Source organism: Symphalangus syndactylus, chromosome 21 (genome assembly GCF_028878055.3).
Source record: "Symphalangus syndactylus isolate Jambi chromosome 21, NHGRI_mSymSyn1-v2.1_pri, whole genome shotgun sequence".
NCBI classification, from domain to species: Eukaryota; Metazoa; Chordata; class Mammalia; order Primates; family Hylobatidae; genus Symphalangus; species Symphalangus syndactylus.
In genome coordinates, this window is record NC_072443.2 from 36,875,152 (window position 1) to 36,892,916 (window position 17,765).

Genomic DNA, 17,765 nt, shown 5'->3' on the forward strand with positions numbered 1-17,765 from the left:
TGTTACTTTACTGCTTTGATTTATCCTTGGTTCTCCTATAAGCAGAGCCTGAGCCAAAAACTTACATATGTAAATTTGGGAAGTGATCCCAGGGAACAGTGGCAAAATGAAACATGACAGACAAGCCTATTAACGACATACTCATTGAGTTGGCCAAAACATAGACACTAGTGCTAGATCTTGAGGGAACTTGTGACAAGTGTTAGGAAATACGTGTTCCATAGTGAGCATGTCTATGCAACCTACCCCCAAAGGCTGAGAGTGCTGAGATGCCAAAGAAAGAGGCCAACAAATCCAGTTTGTCAGAAAGAAACATTTAATAGGGACCTATGCACAGAAGCCATGTCTCAGGTAGTGATCCCCGCAATTACCCCCCGACCCAGGGCTTTTCTGCCATAGAGAAAAGCGTATACATGCTTCAGAAGGAACATGTGAGACACTGAAGTCAACTCCTCAGGGAAAGGCAAGAATGCTGTTTGCAACATAGCCTATAGATTGCTTAACGCCAGGATTTACAGTGTGTGTGTGTGTGTGTGTTTGTGTGTGTGTGTGTGCGCTTTTAATAGATAAAAGTGGAAATCTTAGAGGGCATTCCTGGAACTGGTTATCAGAAGTCAACATGGTAGATGAGCATCCAAGATGCAAGTTACTTTAGCCTCATACTGTGCCTGTGAATTTCTTTGAGGAGGGGATGGGATGGCCCCACACCTCTTCCGGGTTGTACATACCCAAGTGCTAGGCAGTTCCTGCAGCTGGTGAGAAGCCCAGGGGCAGGAAGTGAGACGTCCCTAGAGCAAGAGGCAAGGTTCAGTCACTGGTTGCCACAGCAGTGACTTTAGTATGAAGGTCAAGAGGATTTGAAGTGACACACAAGAGGTCTCAAACACTGCTCTTATAAATGGCCTGTGTGTCCTAATGCCATCAGAAGTGATAAAGTTGGTACTAGGATGTGGGCAACCCCAGCACTTTGAGAGATCAAAATGGGTGGATCCCTTGAGTCCAGAAGTTTGAGACCAGCCTACTAAGTAACATGGTGAAACCCCATCTCTACACAAAGTTTTTTAAAAATTAGCCAGGGCTTGGTGGTGCCTGTAGTCTCAGCTACTCAGGTGGCTGAGGTGGGAGAACAGCTTGAGCCCAGGAGGTGGAGGGTGCAGTGAACTGAGATCATACCACTGTGCTCCAGCCTGGGCAACAGTGCAAGACTGTCTTAAAAATAATAATAACAATAATTCACTACTGTGACCCTGACAATAGTTTCTAATCTCATTTACTAGGTAAGTTACAGTTTGGTATACTTTAGATTGCATTTTTTTAAATGTTAAATATTTGGATTTATTTGGAAAAACTAACATGTAGAATACTAAATTCCTTATAAACATACAAATTGTCATTTTGTGGACACATGTGAAGCTTTTTTGACATTTTCCCAGAATAGTAAAGGGCAGAAGATAGGAAAATGAGGAGATGAAGATACTCCAAAAGAACATGAATGAATTCAGAAACAAATGCTAGACTGGCGGTCCAGTCCATGCTGTATTGTCCTTAACTCACTGAACCACCCTGGTTTTTCCAATGAAAGATAAGCTCCAAAGTTTATTTCAGCTATAAAAGTTTCATTCTTGAAAAAATTCCACTTCAAATCCAGAAACCTAAGCCAGAGGAAACTGACTAGCTCAGTGAAGCCACAAGTAGAAGAAGCAAGACTGAACCTTAAATCTCCTAATTCCCAGGGAGTTTTTTTCTGAATCTGCTAAATGAAGTCTTAAAAGAGGCTACTTAGGGGACTGGGTGCATGAATATAGACAACTCTCAGCAAATAAGCCCTATGGTCCACAAAGCTATATATACACCAGTTCTCTTACTAATTTACCTTCCATTTCCCAGTAGGTAAAGGAAATTCATTGAACACAAGGACACTTAGAAGTTAATGGCCATTTCTAGACTTGTCTAGAATGAAATCTCCTTGGTATTGTCCATAGTTTAAGGCACTAAATGGATACTACCACTTGGTAGGAAGCCAAAAGGAATATGAAAAGTGACTAGAGATTAAGAATTAAACAAGTTTACTTAAGGCTTCAGGAGAGAAGCTAAAGTATTGTTTATATAACTGGATTTGGGGCCACCTGGATCAAAATCACCTGGGCTCCATGTTAAAAATGCAAGTTTCTGGCCCTTGTTTATCAGTCGCTGGGAAAGGGCTAATCTGCATCTTTTAGCAACCCACCAGGTGATTCTCAAAAAGTCTAAAGGTTGAGAACCCCTGGTAGAGAGAACTGAGAAAATGCAGAAGGCAGACAGGGAAAGAACAAAGCCAAATAAAGAATGGAAGGGAAAGTTAACTTCTGTTAAGGGCACTAGAGAAGCTTAGTAACCTAATTCTAGTAAAGTTAGAACATTGGAAAGATACCTACCTCAAACTTCACATCATTATTTGAAAATACTCAAGATGTACTCCCCTCAGAGCAACAGTATGAGCAACATCCCCTATCAGATGACAGCATCAACACCAAATTATAAATGTTCTAGCCTCATTCCTGGGTCTACTTTGTGTCTCCTAACCTGATTTTTTCATTTTACTTTCTCATCTACCTGTTATCCTGTTATATTTCATATGTAACCATAAACCACGTTATATCCTTTTTGTAAAAAGGTTTATTTGGAATGAATCACTGGTACCCAAATAAATAAAACCTCTTGGAGAACCCCAAACTCACTTTAATATGAGATAAGCTGAGCAAATGAAGAGAAATAATGGTTGTAACCAGTCCCTGGTAATACAAGCAGTGGCAAACCTTGATGATCAATTTCAACATATAAACAAGACAGTATAACTGTCAGGAGCTACAAACTTTAGTATTCAGAGACGGACCTATGTACGTACAATGGAGCCAATAAGGCCAAAGTGACCTTTCAGGTGTTTCCTTGCTATCCCCCACCCTCCCTCCTCATTTACCTCAAGACACAATGGTTTTTGCAAACGATTATTAAATTGCCTAGTAAGTCATAAAATTATTCAGTTTTTCAGAGACTTACTAGCCTCACTCAAGGAATTACATCTTCTTCTCAAGGGTAGGCTGTGGCAGATTTTTCATATTAACACCTGACATGTAGTTGAAGCCAAAAAGAAATACTTGTTGATGAAATGACACAGTGCTACTTTAAATGTAGACTGATCTGAACTGAAACGAACTCCTGTGCAATGCTGCACTAAAGCAGCTCCTCTGAGTCCAGGTGGTACTTCCAGATCTTAGCAGTTCTACTTAGAACACTGAACTAGCCTTGTTAATCACTTAAAAGTCTCACATATGAACACCTAAACTCCCATTAAAGCAAAAATATCATCAATGTCATCTGTCTCCTTAATGGTTCCTGATGTACTGTTTTTATTTATTTGCATCACTGTCCTCGAATCAGTTTCATTTTCATGGATGCCTCTAAGGTTTTCATGAATCATTTTCTCCTTAGTTTGTATGACAGGCATTGAAACTCCACTATTCAAGAGTTGCTTACTGTTAAGGTAGAGATCAGTTCTATGCACAGTACAGTGTGAGAGTCTCCACTTAGCACTGGTATCTGTAGCACTCTTCCGAGTCCCTTGAGAGAACTGCTGAATTTCCCTTAAAAGAGGCGATTGCAACTTTCTCTGTGGTTTCCTTTGTCTCTGTAAAAATTTATTCTGTGATCTTCTCTGTCTCAGACGATGCTTTGAAGTTCTGATACCTGAGCCACGAAGAAGGTGGTTGCAAATAGATGTTTTTATGCACTCTAGTTTCTTTGGCAAACTTTAAAAGACAGAGAGGAAAAATCTGGGCTTAAGATGCAGAAAAACATTCTCAAGCACTCTTAATTTACCAACTGAAAAGAAAAATACACAACTTATCTACAAGTCCTATGCCTATGTACAATCCCAGAACCACATCGAAAAATAGTTTCACCCCAAGTCTGTTTTTTCAGAGCACAAATGCCCTCTGACTGAAGTGTAGATGAATGTGTCCCTATTTTGCTTTCAAACTCAAAAGTACAGCTGACTAGCAATTAGCTGAATAGTGAGATACCTCTGTACTTTAGTCTCAGAGCTTTTCCCTCATAACTGCTAATCTGTTCATAATGTAATGAGTGGACATGAGGAAACATCAGAAATGAAAAAATCTGCCAGTACGTATCAATCCGAATCTAGATAATCAGCTTCATGCTATGGGCAGGAAATGAACAAGGAAAAAGGAATAAAGGCTAAGAGGGGTTTATAATAAAGAATGTGAAGACAGGGCTTCTGGCCCAGACACACAGACAGCCTTAAGCTACCCTAATTATGATTCATATGTCATCTTCAAGTTTGGAAATTCAGAAATCAAACAGCTGATCATTTTAGGTGTTTTGCTTCCACACAGGGTACAATGCCACAAGGTTCATCAGTGCCTTGCTGAATTGTTTCACTGTTTGTGATAGATTTTAAAAGATGGGCATGGATATAAAACTTTGAGGAAGCCCATTATAATAAAGTAAATCATGATCTGTGCTTCCATACCCTTTTCTTATCTTACTATAAGCAGTGGCTTTTAAGTGGGGAGAAGGTGGGTGTACTTCAGAGTTGAAAGGAAAACAGGGCCTGAACTGAGTTCCACATCTAATCCCTTGAGCAAAATCCTCCATTTACCCATCTATGAAATGGGAATAATACTGTCTACCTCACAGTGTTATTATAGACATTAAATTATAAAGTTTACTACAAATATATTAATGAAACAGCAAAATGGCAATATATGAAAGAGCACTATACCTGGGGAAGTACGGAGTAATGGTTTAACCAATAAACACCAGTTTGCACCCTTCTCATTAACTTTTAGTTGTTACCTCTGCCTCATCTACCCTTGATTTTAAACCCAGTTTTAAACAGAATGCTTCTCTCCATCTCAGGCATTTCCAGCCATAGGATACCTCACTTTTAGATTATTACAGACCTTTAGGGGACCCATCTTAATGTTAAAACCCCTCAAGCACTTCATCCCTTAGGAATATTCAACCACTTTTCCCATAGCTTTTAATCAAAATGTGTTACAAAACCCTCACTGTATACTAATTTTTTTCTAAAACAGGAATATATTTTATGTTAATTTTAAAAGAAAATTTAACAACTTTTCAATATGTGGTTCATCCCCAGGAATGAATTTTAAATCCCTCAGTAGCTCTATAACTATGGATAAGAAATTACGAGGCATACACAGGATATTTCTTAAAGAATACAATAAAAAACAGGTCAGAATAATTGCCTCTGTGAAGGTGGAATAGGCTCTTAATACATATTTGTGTCTGAAATCGTTACCATTAAGCCCTGAAGTGTCTAATGTCTAACTTCATGTAATACTTCATGCAATACTGGTTCACAAGCAAAGATAAGCACCCTTAAACAGTTCTGAATATAAAAACACAGAAAAGAAATATATAGAGAGTTCAGCTGCTATAAATAGTAGCAAGGAGCAACAGTACAAGACCCCAGCAGTCTTGCGTGGGCCTCACGGGAGGCAGGCACCTTCTGCTTCTGCTCCCATGCCCTTATCCCACTGCACTGCACTGAAGCTGTCTGCAGAAGGGCTGCCTTTCCCAGAAGACCCTGAGCTCCCTGAAAACCAAGTCATGTCTTTATGCAGTTGTATCCTCAGGCTCAGCACACTAGACATTCTTAATGGTTCCTGAATGAGCAGATGGAAATGATAAAGAGCATAAATGACTGAAGTCCAATTAACCTGTTTATCTTCTTCCTCCAGTGATACAGCTTTGCTCTTACAACAAAAGCAGCAAATGCAATTGCAGTTTGAGTACATCCCAATTTAGCCCCGCTGCGGCTGCTGGACATCACATTTTAAAGAAAAGTGACCTGAATAGACACTTTTACTCATAACAACAACAGAAAAAGTAACATAATTTTTGCAATATACCTACCTAGTACCTTGAGCTTCCAGATGTTTAAGCCGGTTGCTTTTAAGAAGTTTGTTACCCAGAAAAATGGCCTGAGCCTTGAGTTTTTTGCTCCTGCACCATACAACTGCCATCTGGATTTCTTCAGAAAGTTGTGTGAAGGACTCAGCCTCTCGGAATCTTTGCACAAAACTTTTGGCATGAGGAGTTCCTACTACTTTCTGAAAAGAATACTTGGTTGTCTTTAGTCTGGATTGAGAACATTTAAAATCAAAACTGGTCTCCTGAAACGTGGAAAGATAAGAAAAATATTGGATATGTTACTGACTTGTAATTATATGACAACAGGGAAAGCTAGCTCACAATCAAAATTTAAAAATTAGAATTATCAGTCCCTAAATGCTTGAAGTGATGGATACCCCATTTACCCTGTGATTATCATGCACTATATGCTTGTAACAAAATATTTTATGTACCCCATAAATATATATACCTGCTAGGTACCCACAAAACCTAAAAATTAAAAAAAAAATTATCAATCTTTAAGGAAATTTTTTTGCTCACTAAGCTTTCTTTATTTCTTTAAAAACTGAATTTTTCTCCACTGCTCCAAGTACAAGTTGTTTTGTTCCCCCTCTGTACCAGGACAGGTCCCATCTGCAGCTGAATTAGACTGACATAGGAAAGTTAACATAAATATTCTAACACACATATCTCACATACACAACAAAAAAACCCCACATGATTAAATACTGGTCAAAGCCTAATTGCAGAGGGTTGGGGGATCATTGAAAGGCCCCTCTTCTCTACACCACCAGATTATCACAACTTGTTTTTCACTTATTTCCATATCCTGAGCAAACCTCCTCAATTTAGAAATGTTTCTGAAAACAGGGAAGATATGGGGCCCTGCAGAACGCCCAGCAGAATAAGCCCATTAATCAGTTAATGCCTGCTGAATATCTGTTAAAAATGTTCAACTGAGCAACATTTCCAATTCTATTTCAACCATCTTCTGACAAGGCACCTTTACTTCTTCAACCCCTTCTTTCTATATCGAGTCACATCTGGATTTTACTAACGTTTACTATTTCTTTATGAAAATATGCTGCCTACAAGATGATCTGCTCTTTCATTCAAAGCTTACCTTCTTCCAAATTTCTTACACTCAAAAGGAACTTTAAAAAAAAGTAGAAAATATAAAAGTAATGACCCAGGTCAATAGTTTATGTTTGGTGATCAACAGAAGTAGTCTGCTTTAAAGCTAAGCAAGTTAGTGCTATTTGCTAAAAATATAGTAGCAATTAGTCTTGAATAAGGGTGATGCTGACCCACCAACTTCAAAGCCAGCTCACCTACAAACAGGTGCACAGGCTGCAGAAGTTTCAAGGCTCACAAAGAACCATAGTTCTTGAGATACAGTTGAAAAACTGTTCTGGGGACTGGTGAATGGTAAAGAAGAGAGACTATGAAACCATACTGCCTGCATTCAAATCGCAGCTCTGCCATTTATTCACTATGTGGCCTGGCCAAGTTTCTTGGCCTTTCTATGCCTCAATTTCCTCATCTGAAATATGAAAACAGTAATACGCATGCCCACCTCACAGAGCTTTTGTGATATAATTACATGACTTCGTGCATATAAAAGCACTTAGAACAATGCCTGGCACAGAAAGTATTATTCCTCACTCTGAATTCATAAATTGGACAGAACATCAATGGAAGCTGGAGTCCTTAAAGTTCAAGAAAGTATGCTTAAGAATTCTTAAATAAAAGAAGTAAACTAACCCATGAAAAATACCAGAAGTAAAGACATTTTGCAAAGACAGGGTTAAAAAAAAAAAAAAGTCAAGTTACTGAGTAAAACAGTAATGCTGATGTACTTATATGCTGTTAGGTCCAGAACAAACAGAATTTACAGACATTAATCAATCATGTTAAAACTTGAACCTCAACAAGAATAAAGGAATAGCTTCATGACAAAACGATGAGGATGATGACCAAAATGACAGTGGCTAATAACATCTAACTCCAATTAAATGCTTACCATACTCCAGACTGCCAAATGCTTTACATGCATTAAAACTAGCGCAACCCTATGAGGCACATATTACTATTACAAAATAGAGGCATGGAGAGATCAGGAAACTCACAGAAGGTCACACAGCTAGTACCAAAGCCAGGATTCAAACCAACTGTCTGACTGCAGAACCTATACTCTTAAGCTGCAGTACAATCCATACTTAATGACAGATCTTACGGTTACTTTAAAATTCTAGAGAAACTCCTACTAAAATATTTCTGAAAGTACTCTATTAACTGAATTAACTAGACATATTAAAACTCCCCTGCCTCTACTCATTCAGAAGCACACACTGACAACTAAGAAGGCACTAAGCTTAGAGCTGGGGATAAAATGAGAAGATTCAATCTCTGCCCTTAGTAAGAAGCATCCTCTACAAATTAGCAGAAATCATAAGCTAAATTTAATGAAGCCAGACAAACCTGAGTAGCTTTGTGTTTCAGCTGGTTGCAGAAAGCCCTCACATCAAATTCTGATGACTTTTCTGTGGAGGTGGAAAAATTGCAGATACAAAACCTTAGGCATACTATTTTCAAATCTACAACAAATTCTTAAGTGCATCACATTTCTTGCCAAATTACCACAAAATAAATAAAGGAATAAAGCAAGCAAACAACTAGGAAGCAACTACAGAAACAAAGTACTCAAGCTTAGAAAGCACAGGTATTACCATACTTCTCTAAAGATAATCAATGTGAGTCAAAATTAAGATGTGAGATGTTGAATTTCTTTCTATGCAATGCATGCCTATGACTTTCAAAAGGTTTCTTTTTATTTGTTTTTTGTTTTACTAGAGTATGTGCTGTATCAAAACAAATTACCTTTGAAGACTCTCTTATTCTTCACTGGCTGTCCAAGATCCACATTCTTCTGTACATTGATCTTCATTTGTTTAGCTTTTTTGGAAATTCCAAGTAAGGTTTCTTCACTGGCTCCTGGTGACTGCTCATTTATTAAAAACAGTTTATTTAGCAATTTAGTTATTCCTTTAGCTGCAAAAGCTGTAGGCATTTTTTTCTTAAAGGCTTCAAAATATGGCTGTCCTAAAAACTCAGTGATATCAGAAGGAAAGGTAAAATCTTTGAAGTAAGGCATTGGTTGAATCGTAGAGACCTCTTGAAGCAATCCAAACAAAGGCTCATATAACAAAATCAACCTTTTTAAGACACCTTTATAGAGAACCCTAGAGAAAGAAATAGGAGCTCATTAATTAGCCAGTAATTACAATTTGCAGATTACATAATAAACTGCAAGATTGAAAGCTGAAAATAAATGGCTATCAAAGTCCTCCAGCACAGATAAAAAAAACACTATAGTGCACACTTGTAAACAGCCAGATTAGTCCAACCCAACAGAAAAATCCAAGTATAAAGTGTTACTCAAAAAACTATAGGACAGTCTACCAGGAAATATATACATATATTCAAAAAGTACTACATGGAGAAATGTACAAAAGGATGCATATCAAAGTCTTAAGTGTGGTTGATGGTGAGATTTTAGACAAATTTCAGGTTCTTCACATTTCTCTTTTTAAATTTCTTAAAATAGGCATGTATTATTATAATCAGCAGAAATTAAAGCTATTTTCATTATAGAAAAGAGTATCAAAGGTTTAGCATTTTAAAATAATATGATTAGTAATCAAACATTGTTACCTCTGATTAAGTAGAATAAAAAATAAAACAATAGGAAATAGTATTTGAGATATCCAGGTTAAGGTATCAAAGCAAGGTTTTCAATCTCTAAACACAGAAACTTTTTTTCTTTTCTCCATCCAATGTTTTCTTACATTTGTATTAGAGCTAATAATCTTAATTGTTTGAAATGGCCCAAAACAGGCCTTTTTTACAGATATGGACAAATTCTAATTATCCATCAGATCAGTTTCACAATATGTACTGAGAGACATGCAAAAGAATGTCTCTTTAGTTTGCAAGTATTCCAGCATACATCAACTAAATATGCTCAAAAAAGCAGTGGTGTTTGAGATGGAAGAAAAGAGTCTAGCATATAAGAAGGTCAAAAATTGCATTTATCATTGCCATTAAAAATTAGAAACCAAGTGACAGAAAAAAATCAAGTGACATAGCCAGCCCAGGAATAGCATCATTTTAAACGGCCTGTTGCAATATGACTGCTGCCAATAATTTTTTATTAATGCAATTCCCAGTCGTAGGCATTAATTTTTTTAACGTTCAATAAAAGCCCACTGATGTTTCACTACAACCTACCATGACCCAGATTTCAATGTGACACCAGTCACTCCCAATTTTTTTAGTTGTTCAATGTTGGGCTGATCTCGTGGATTCAGATACAAAGCCTACTCCTTTGATAAAGCCGTCAGCACTCAGCTTCCCAATCTACCCCAAAAAAACTGATCAAATCAAGAGAATACCTGCACCTTCCGTAACCCCATAGGAAAATAAGTTTGAAAACTACTAATAAGAAACCTAGGCTGAAAGGAGATGAGAAAGAAATGAAGGATGTCAGAGATATGTACATACCATAACCTGCTCACCAGCCCAACCATCACAAGGTTTAAAATAATGAACTCTTGTAAACCTAGATGTTTCACAGTCAAACTGGAAAATCAATTTAAGGTAGAAAACAAAAAGTAATGTGGGTTTTGTAAGTTACAATCATGAATGAAGAAATATATTGGAAGTAAAGAGAATTTTCTTAAAAGGTATTAAAGCCTTAAAACACGTTCTATTTAAGAATTTAAAACTTTAAAATATGGTAATAAACACTCTGCTAGAGTTCCCATTATTAAATTTAGTTCTTAAAGTTTAGTTTCTAAGATTAAGAACTTGTAGCTATCAATGCTTTTAGGATAATACATGCTGAACAGTGACAGGCAGTCTCTGGCAATGGCCGCATCAGGCAATTCCTGAGAAAAGGAGGCCAAGAAGCAAAAGTTTAAGAATTCCTGTAGGTTATAACTCCTACAGAGTGTTAACTTTCAAACAAAAATACTGTTAAAAATATCCAAACAATTCCAATTCAAAAGAAGGTATATTTCAAGATATTCAAGGATACAGAAAAGTTTTGCAGCAGCAGTCCAACAAGCGGAGCAACAACTTGCAGGCTCCCAAAACCTTCATCAACACCAACTCCACCACTGGCTGACTGGGGACAACACACACTTTGGTAGTTAAGGGCTGATTTTCACTTGAAAAAAGTAGAAAACGTACATTACTTTCACTTTAAAAAAAAAAAAGGGTTTTTTTTTTTTTACATTTACCAGTTTATTATAAAGGATATGACAAAGGATTGAAATAAAGAGATGCATAGGGCAAGGTATGGCAGAAGAAGCACAGAGCTTCCATGTCCTCCCTGGGCGACCCTTCACATGTTCAGCTATGTGCAAGCTCCCATTACTTTCATTTTTAAATATAAAGCATTTCTATAGCAGTTTTCAAGTGAAGACTTGCTTTAAGCTCAATTTGAGGTAGTTATGCATAATAACAGCCCACTGATGTTTTAATATAATCTACCATGACCCAGATTTCAATGTCACACCAGTCATTCCCATAGATCAATGTCAGAAGATTACCACAAACACCAGGTGCCCCACATTAAAAGAAAATTTATACAGCTGAGGTATAATTGGTTATATTCCAACAGCAAGCATAGAGAAATCCAAAGGGAGATCACAAGACATTGAGTTCCCAGCCTACCACATCACAAAGCAACTGGACCACTTACTTACTTGGAAGAAAACAACTCAAACAGGTCTTGAATTGAACCCTCCAAATTCATGTTTTTCAAACGCTTTAAACATTGCTCAACCTGAAAGAAGAAGAGCAGTTCAAATTCATGTGTATGTAATGCAGACAGGGTCACCGATTATGACCAGGAAAGCAAAGAGTTCTAGATTTTCAAAGTATGGAAATATGCTAAGTATCACAGAATACCTTATTTTTTTTCAGGGTAGAGAAATCCAAAGCGCAAGCAATTGCTTCTGGTTACAAATTTGGAATTTAACCAGCCAAACACATTTTTAAAATCAGGTGACTCCTAAGAAATTAGTGTATGCCACAATGAGCTTGATGTTATAAAAGGGACCAAAACGAGTATAGGTTATTCTCAAGACTATAATTTTGCTGAGACAACATAATTTTTTTTTTTTTTGAGATGGAGTTTCACTCTGTCACCTAGGCTGCAGTGCAGTGGCACGATCTCAGCTCACTGCAAGCTCCGCCTCCTGGGTTCACACCATTCTCCTGCCTCAGCCTTCCAAGTAGCTGGGACTACAGGTGCCCGCCACCACACCCGGCTAATTTTTTGTATTTTTAGTAGAGACGGGGTTTCACTGTGTTAGCCAGGATGGTCTCGATCTTCTGACCTTGTGATCTACCCACCTCGGCCTCCCAAAGTGCTGGGATTACAGGCGTGAGCCACCGCGCCTGGCCGACAACATGATTTTTAACAGTGAAACTATTAAGATAGCAAATTATTAACTACTACATTTCAACAGTCTATAAAGTACCACAGAGATGAGGAAAATGATTGGCTTTAATCACTGAACAAATATATTCTTTGAGTAGATGAAGCTTGTTCTTATGTTCCTCTGCATCTTCTCTCTTACTCCCTTCTCTCTCTTGAGTTTTTTTCTCTTTTGTTTCCTTTTGAACCACAGTTCACTTACTATGTTTTCCAAGTGCTTTATCATCTGGGTTTGTCAATACCTCCTTCAAAGGATGGTGTCCAGACTTGAAAACTGAAAAAGATAGGAGCTAACCCTAAAGAATTTAAGGATTGTTCCCTCCATTGTTCTGAAAACCGTTGTTAAAACAGAATCCATAACCTTGGTTCAATTTCTAGAAGTATATTTGCAGCTCTGGCAAGATACTCTTGTTGCCAGTATCAATGCCCATCCAAATTTTTCTATCTGTCTAGATGCAGTCTCATGCTGCCCTTTGTGTGTTATTCCTGAGGACTACAGAATTCCTACAGCATTTTGTACAATGCATGGCTCTTCGCTTTTTTTAAAAAAAATTAAAAATGCTATTGAGTGCTTACTGAACACTGTTCTAAGAACTGGATTATAGCGGTAAACAAAAGAGACAAAATACATTGCCCTTGTGGAGCTTACATTAGAGCTGGGAGAGAACGGCAGTCAATCAATGGCAGGTGGTGTTAAGTGCTATGAAGAAAAATAAGGCAGAGAGGGAGTGCTGAAGATTGCAATTTTAAATAGGTTGTTTTTATTTTAGCATTTAATTAAATATTTTACATGTCTTCCTATTTTTACTACTAGATTTTTAGCAACTAGAGATAGGGAAGTTTCTAATACCATTTTATCTCCCAGCATGCCCTACATGTACTCCACAGAACAGGAATCAAAACTATTTTCTGTGTTCCATTTAGGGGAATGTTTAGAGACAGGCCGATTCTAGTACTTACATGAAAGTTCTCTGAAAACTGTGAAATATTAAGCAGTTGTAAGGCAGTAGTAGAAGTGGTAATAGCAACTGCAGCAGTAACATAAGCATAAAACATGTTTCCTACTTCAGGGATCACATAGAATATAAAATATATACACAAATAACTTTACCATGACATGACGCAGACTATATTAAATGCTACAAGACAAGTACAAAGAGAAGGCCCAAATAGCCAAGAATTTAAAAAAAAAAAAAAAAGCAACTTCAGTAATAATCAGAAAAATACAACTTAAAATGAGATTACTATAACATAGATTATCACTGCTGGGAAGGCTTAAAATGGGACTCAGAGGACGGGAAGGCCTTTAACAGGCAGACATGGAGAGAGAGGCTGGGCATTCTAAACATACAGGACTGGGTAAGCAGATTCAGAAGTAGGAACGAACACAGTGAGCATGCAGGTGTGTTGAGTCCAGGTTGGCTGGAATATAATCTATCTGAATGCGAGAGAGAAGCCTGAACTAAGAAGACTGAAGAGGCCAGATCACAGATCTTGTAAGCCAAACTAAGAAGTTTGGTCTTTACTCAGGACACAACGGAGAACCACTAAAAATCAAAGCTGTGTTTTCAGATGAGTAACCTGGTTTTAATATTTAGAATATGCCAGAACTTAGGAAAAACTGAAGGAGGAAACATCAGTTATGATAGTAAGACAACTAAAAGTTGACAAGGTCTAAGAAAGGAAAATGGCAGCCAGAACTGAAGAGGGGACCAGATGCAGAGGAAGTATTGTCTTACGGACTGCCTGGATGGGAGAGCTACGTAAAAGAGAGAGACTAGAGACTGCCAAATTTTTATGACGGGGTGATTATTCACAATCCAGAAGCTAGAAGGAGAAATACATTCATTTTGAGGGTTAGCAAGCTTGCTTTTGGATTAAAAAGACTCCGAAAAAGATAAAAGTCACCGTAGAATGGAAAATTTAGGGAAAAACCATGATCCCTGATCTTTCTTTGATGAAATCTTCACCGTTTGCTTTAAGTACTAAGGGTAGAAAACTAAACCAGAAAGCATGCATCTATAAGGTTAGAGACTATGTCTATCTTTTTCACTCCTCTATACACGGCACTAAGCAGAGTGCCTGGCACACAGAAAGTTCAAAAATACTTGCAAGGTAGCCCTGTCACACAATGGATAGCCTTGTGAACTTCTAGAAAATACTTGCAGAATTAAGTGAATGAATGAATGAGCGTATCAGGAAGCCAGCTTAAGAGAGGCTCTACTCTATGGTGTAGCTGCTGAGCTGGAGGGCCCAATTTTGTCTTAAGCTCCAAACGTTACATGAAACCAGTTTACACCACAACTTGCTATGTACCCATTTACTCTAACATACCACCAATTAGATTATGTACCCCATAATAAGTAGACAAGTTTTTTTTAAAAATAATTTTAGCATTTTGATTATGCCCAGGGAACTGTTTCTTAATGTCCAACATTCTGTCTTGCTCAAATCACTTTATCTTTGAGCTGGGCAAAGGCACTGTTGTTATAGATTGTATATAATGAAGAAAATGTTTACTTGCCTATTAGAAACAAGACTGGGAAAGAATTAATCTAAACATACTTCTTTTCTAACAAAAGTTACTTTTTGAAATGCTGAAATGCTTTCAGGAAAAAAAAAGTGCACATGTAACTGTAGGCTATAGGCCTATAAAAACACAACTAATTTTCTGAGATTTCCACGAGATTTCCATAAATAGCAATATAGTAAGTGGCAGTGTGATCTACATTTTCAAGTGAACAGGTTGGGTCTCACCTACCGGGCTTCCTCACCTGTTTGAGGGCCAAATGGGGTTTGTGGCGGCCCATTCTGTTGTGATTGCTGTAAAGGACTGCACATAACACATCTGTTTCTGCATCTAAGGTTTGGCTCTTCAGCGACAGTGTGACGAGATGGCATTCTTTAATTACAGCTGCAATGCAAAGGTCTGAAGCAGAGACATCTAATAAGATATAGTATGTATTTCTACATTAAGTATATTAAAAACACACTGAAAAAAAGCATCTTTCCTTATTTGTTTTAAAGGAATCAAAAACGAATGTAATCAGTCTCAACTGTATGAACGTAAGGATTCTAAGTATAAGAGAAGTTGGAAAATGGTAACAGATGATATAAAGTCCAGGAAATCATTAAAAGAACATCTGTTAAACAAGAAGCTATATCTTTACATGGCATTTTATCATGATTTAATAATCTTTCATAGGAATACTTTGCTGTCAGTCATTTGGTGTACACTTACGCCTCATATGTACACTTAAGCCCCCACCTTGAAGGTGGGGCACATGTCACAACATGCGTAATAATTCTCTAACTCCCCATGTTGCTATGCCTGAAAGCAAGACAGAATGAATAAATTCACAGTCTTCAAAATCAAGGCTTCTGTGTTTGGATATCACGTTAAGAGAGACACAAACATATTCAGAAAAGAAAAACCACCACAGTAACCGGAAATCGTATTATTTGATGAACGCCTGACTGAACCCCGGGTGCTCATCAGCAGATGCTTCCTAGTCTGAAAATCTGTAGTAGTCCCTAAGATGTAGTTCATGTGTTATTCATGGCTCTAAAGGCAGCACTAGCATTCTAGATGGAAGTAAAGGCTGGTTGCTACCTAACGAGAATTTTCTTACTGTCCCAACAACTACCTGAAGACAGAATGGGCTGCCTTGGGGATGGGTAGCGAGTTGGTGAATTTCCCAGGCCTAATAGGAGTTGTTAAAGAATTTTTGAATAGAGAAAGAGGGAATACTAATCTGTAAAGTGTGTAGGAAGGATAGATGGGATAATCTGTAAAGTGTGTAGGATGGATATATGGGAAAGGGGATGTGATGATCTAAGTCAAGCTTGTCCAACCCGCCTTATTTTGTTGTTCTGTTCTGTTTTGTTTTAGGCTTTTTGCAGCTTAAAGCCATGGTTTTTAGTTTGTCTCTAGTGAAAAGAGGGATAAGGAAAGGGCTTCACCAGCCCAACCAGAAACAAAGAACCCATGACTGTATTCTCTCCCTTGGGCCCCGGAGCTACGTATTTAACATTCATAACAGCTTCCATTTGAGTGTTCATTTACCATGCCAGGCAGTGTTCCAAACGCTTTCTCTACATTATCAACTCTTTCATCCCCCACAAACAGCCCTATGAGGAAGGTACTACTTTTACCTCCATTTGAAAGTGAGATCAGTGAGGCACAGAAAGGTTCAATGACTCCCTCAAGCTCCAGCAAAGGGTAGAGCTAGTGTTCAAACCCAAACAACCTGGCTCCTGCGCCAGGCTCCTACCTACTATACGCCCTTCACCCTAACAAATACCATCCATTTAGGTGGTAAAACACTGTCGTTTACAGCGCACTGTCTCCTAAATTACATCATTAGATATTCCCAACGCCCCTGTGAGGAGTAGGAGGACTAGCTCCATTTCACAGATAAGCAGATAAAGGTCCGAAAAGATTAAAATTTGATTCCCAGTACTTAGGTGACGTCCACCGCTCCTCGGGGACAGGAAAAACACGGAAAGGGGAAATGGACGGAAGGGTAAACAACACTCCCAAGACCCAGGTGAGCAACGGTTCCCAGGCAGCACTGTTCCCCGGCACCAGCTGAGTCCACCTCTCTCCGCCCCCTCAGCGCACGGCTGAGCCTTGGTCCTTCATCTCTCCAGCCAAGCCCTGCGTTAGCACAGCTGGGTTCAATGAAGGAATGCGAAGCCAGAGGCCCTACAAGCTATACCAGCAAAGTGCTGGGACCGCTCGACCCCTACGTGCCCCGCGCCCCTTCCCAGCGTCCCCCGGGCCCGGGAAGTCCTGGTACCACCCCCGCCCACGTGCGCCGGCCGGGCCTGGCGGCCTCCCCCGAAAACGTTCCCCCGCTCCTCGCCTGGCGCCTCACTCACCAAGGGCCGCGCCGGGGTTCTGCACCGTCACTGCGCTGCGGTTCCCCGCCTTAGGGATTCTCACACGGTTCCACGGCTCCGGGACGGCCAGCACCGCAGCCATGTTGCGAGGCGGGGCGATTTAAGAAAGGCGGAGCTACGCGAGAGCACGTCGAGCGACCGGAGGTGGGGCGGTGGGACCCAGTCCGGGCCGGAAGGGAGCAGGGGGTGGGGCTCGGACGGGGCCAGGACCCGGGCCGGAGGCGGCCTTCACAGAGTAAACGCGTGGGACTGGGAAGGACCCAGTCGTCTGTACGTTGGTTACCAACACGTGGCCGCGTAGAATCATGGAGGAAAAAAAGCCCCATCCCAATACTAACCAACAGAATCTCTGAGAATGGGGTGAGGAATCTGCATTTTATTTAAACTTAGCGCAGGGGATTCGGAGGCACAA

At 39.1% G+C, this 17,765-nt stretch overlaps 1 protein-coding gene across 6 annotated transcripts; it reads right to left on the reverse strand.

Moving 5' to 3' along the window:
- Positions 1–298: 298 nt before the first annotated feature.
- Positions 299–17,462, reverse strand: NEPRO (nucleolus and neural progenitor protein). Of its 6 annotated transcripts, none has more exons than XM_055260162.2 (9): positions 17,333–17,462; positions 15,223–15,377; positions 11,712–11,791; positions 11,039–11,170; positions 10,504–10,581; positions 8,821–9,182; positions 8,422–8,483; positions 5,941–6,200; positions 299–3,785 (listed from the first exon to the last, which is right to left on the reverse strand). In XM_055260162.2, exons 1-9 carry the CDS (start codon positions 17,433–17,435, stop codon positions 3,317–3,319), a joined length of 1,701 nt encoding a protein of 566 aa, XP_055116137.1. In that variant the 5' UTR covers positions 17,436–17,462; the 3' UTR covers positions 299–3,316. The 6 variants fall into 6 exon arrangements, with proteins under 6 accessions (XP_055116137.1, XP_063486106.1, XP_055116139.1 ...); XM_063630036.1 differs by having other exon boundaries at positions 11,039–11,128; positions 17,333–17,461; XM_055260164.2 differs by lacking the exon at positions 17,333–17,462 and adding an exon at positions 16,604–17,200.
- Between the last annotated feature and the right edge of the window lie 303 nt (positions 17,463–17,765).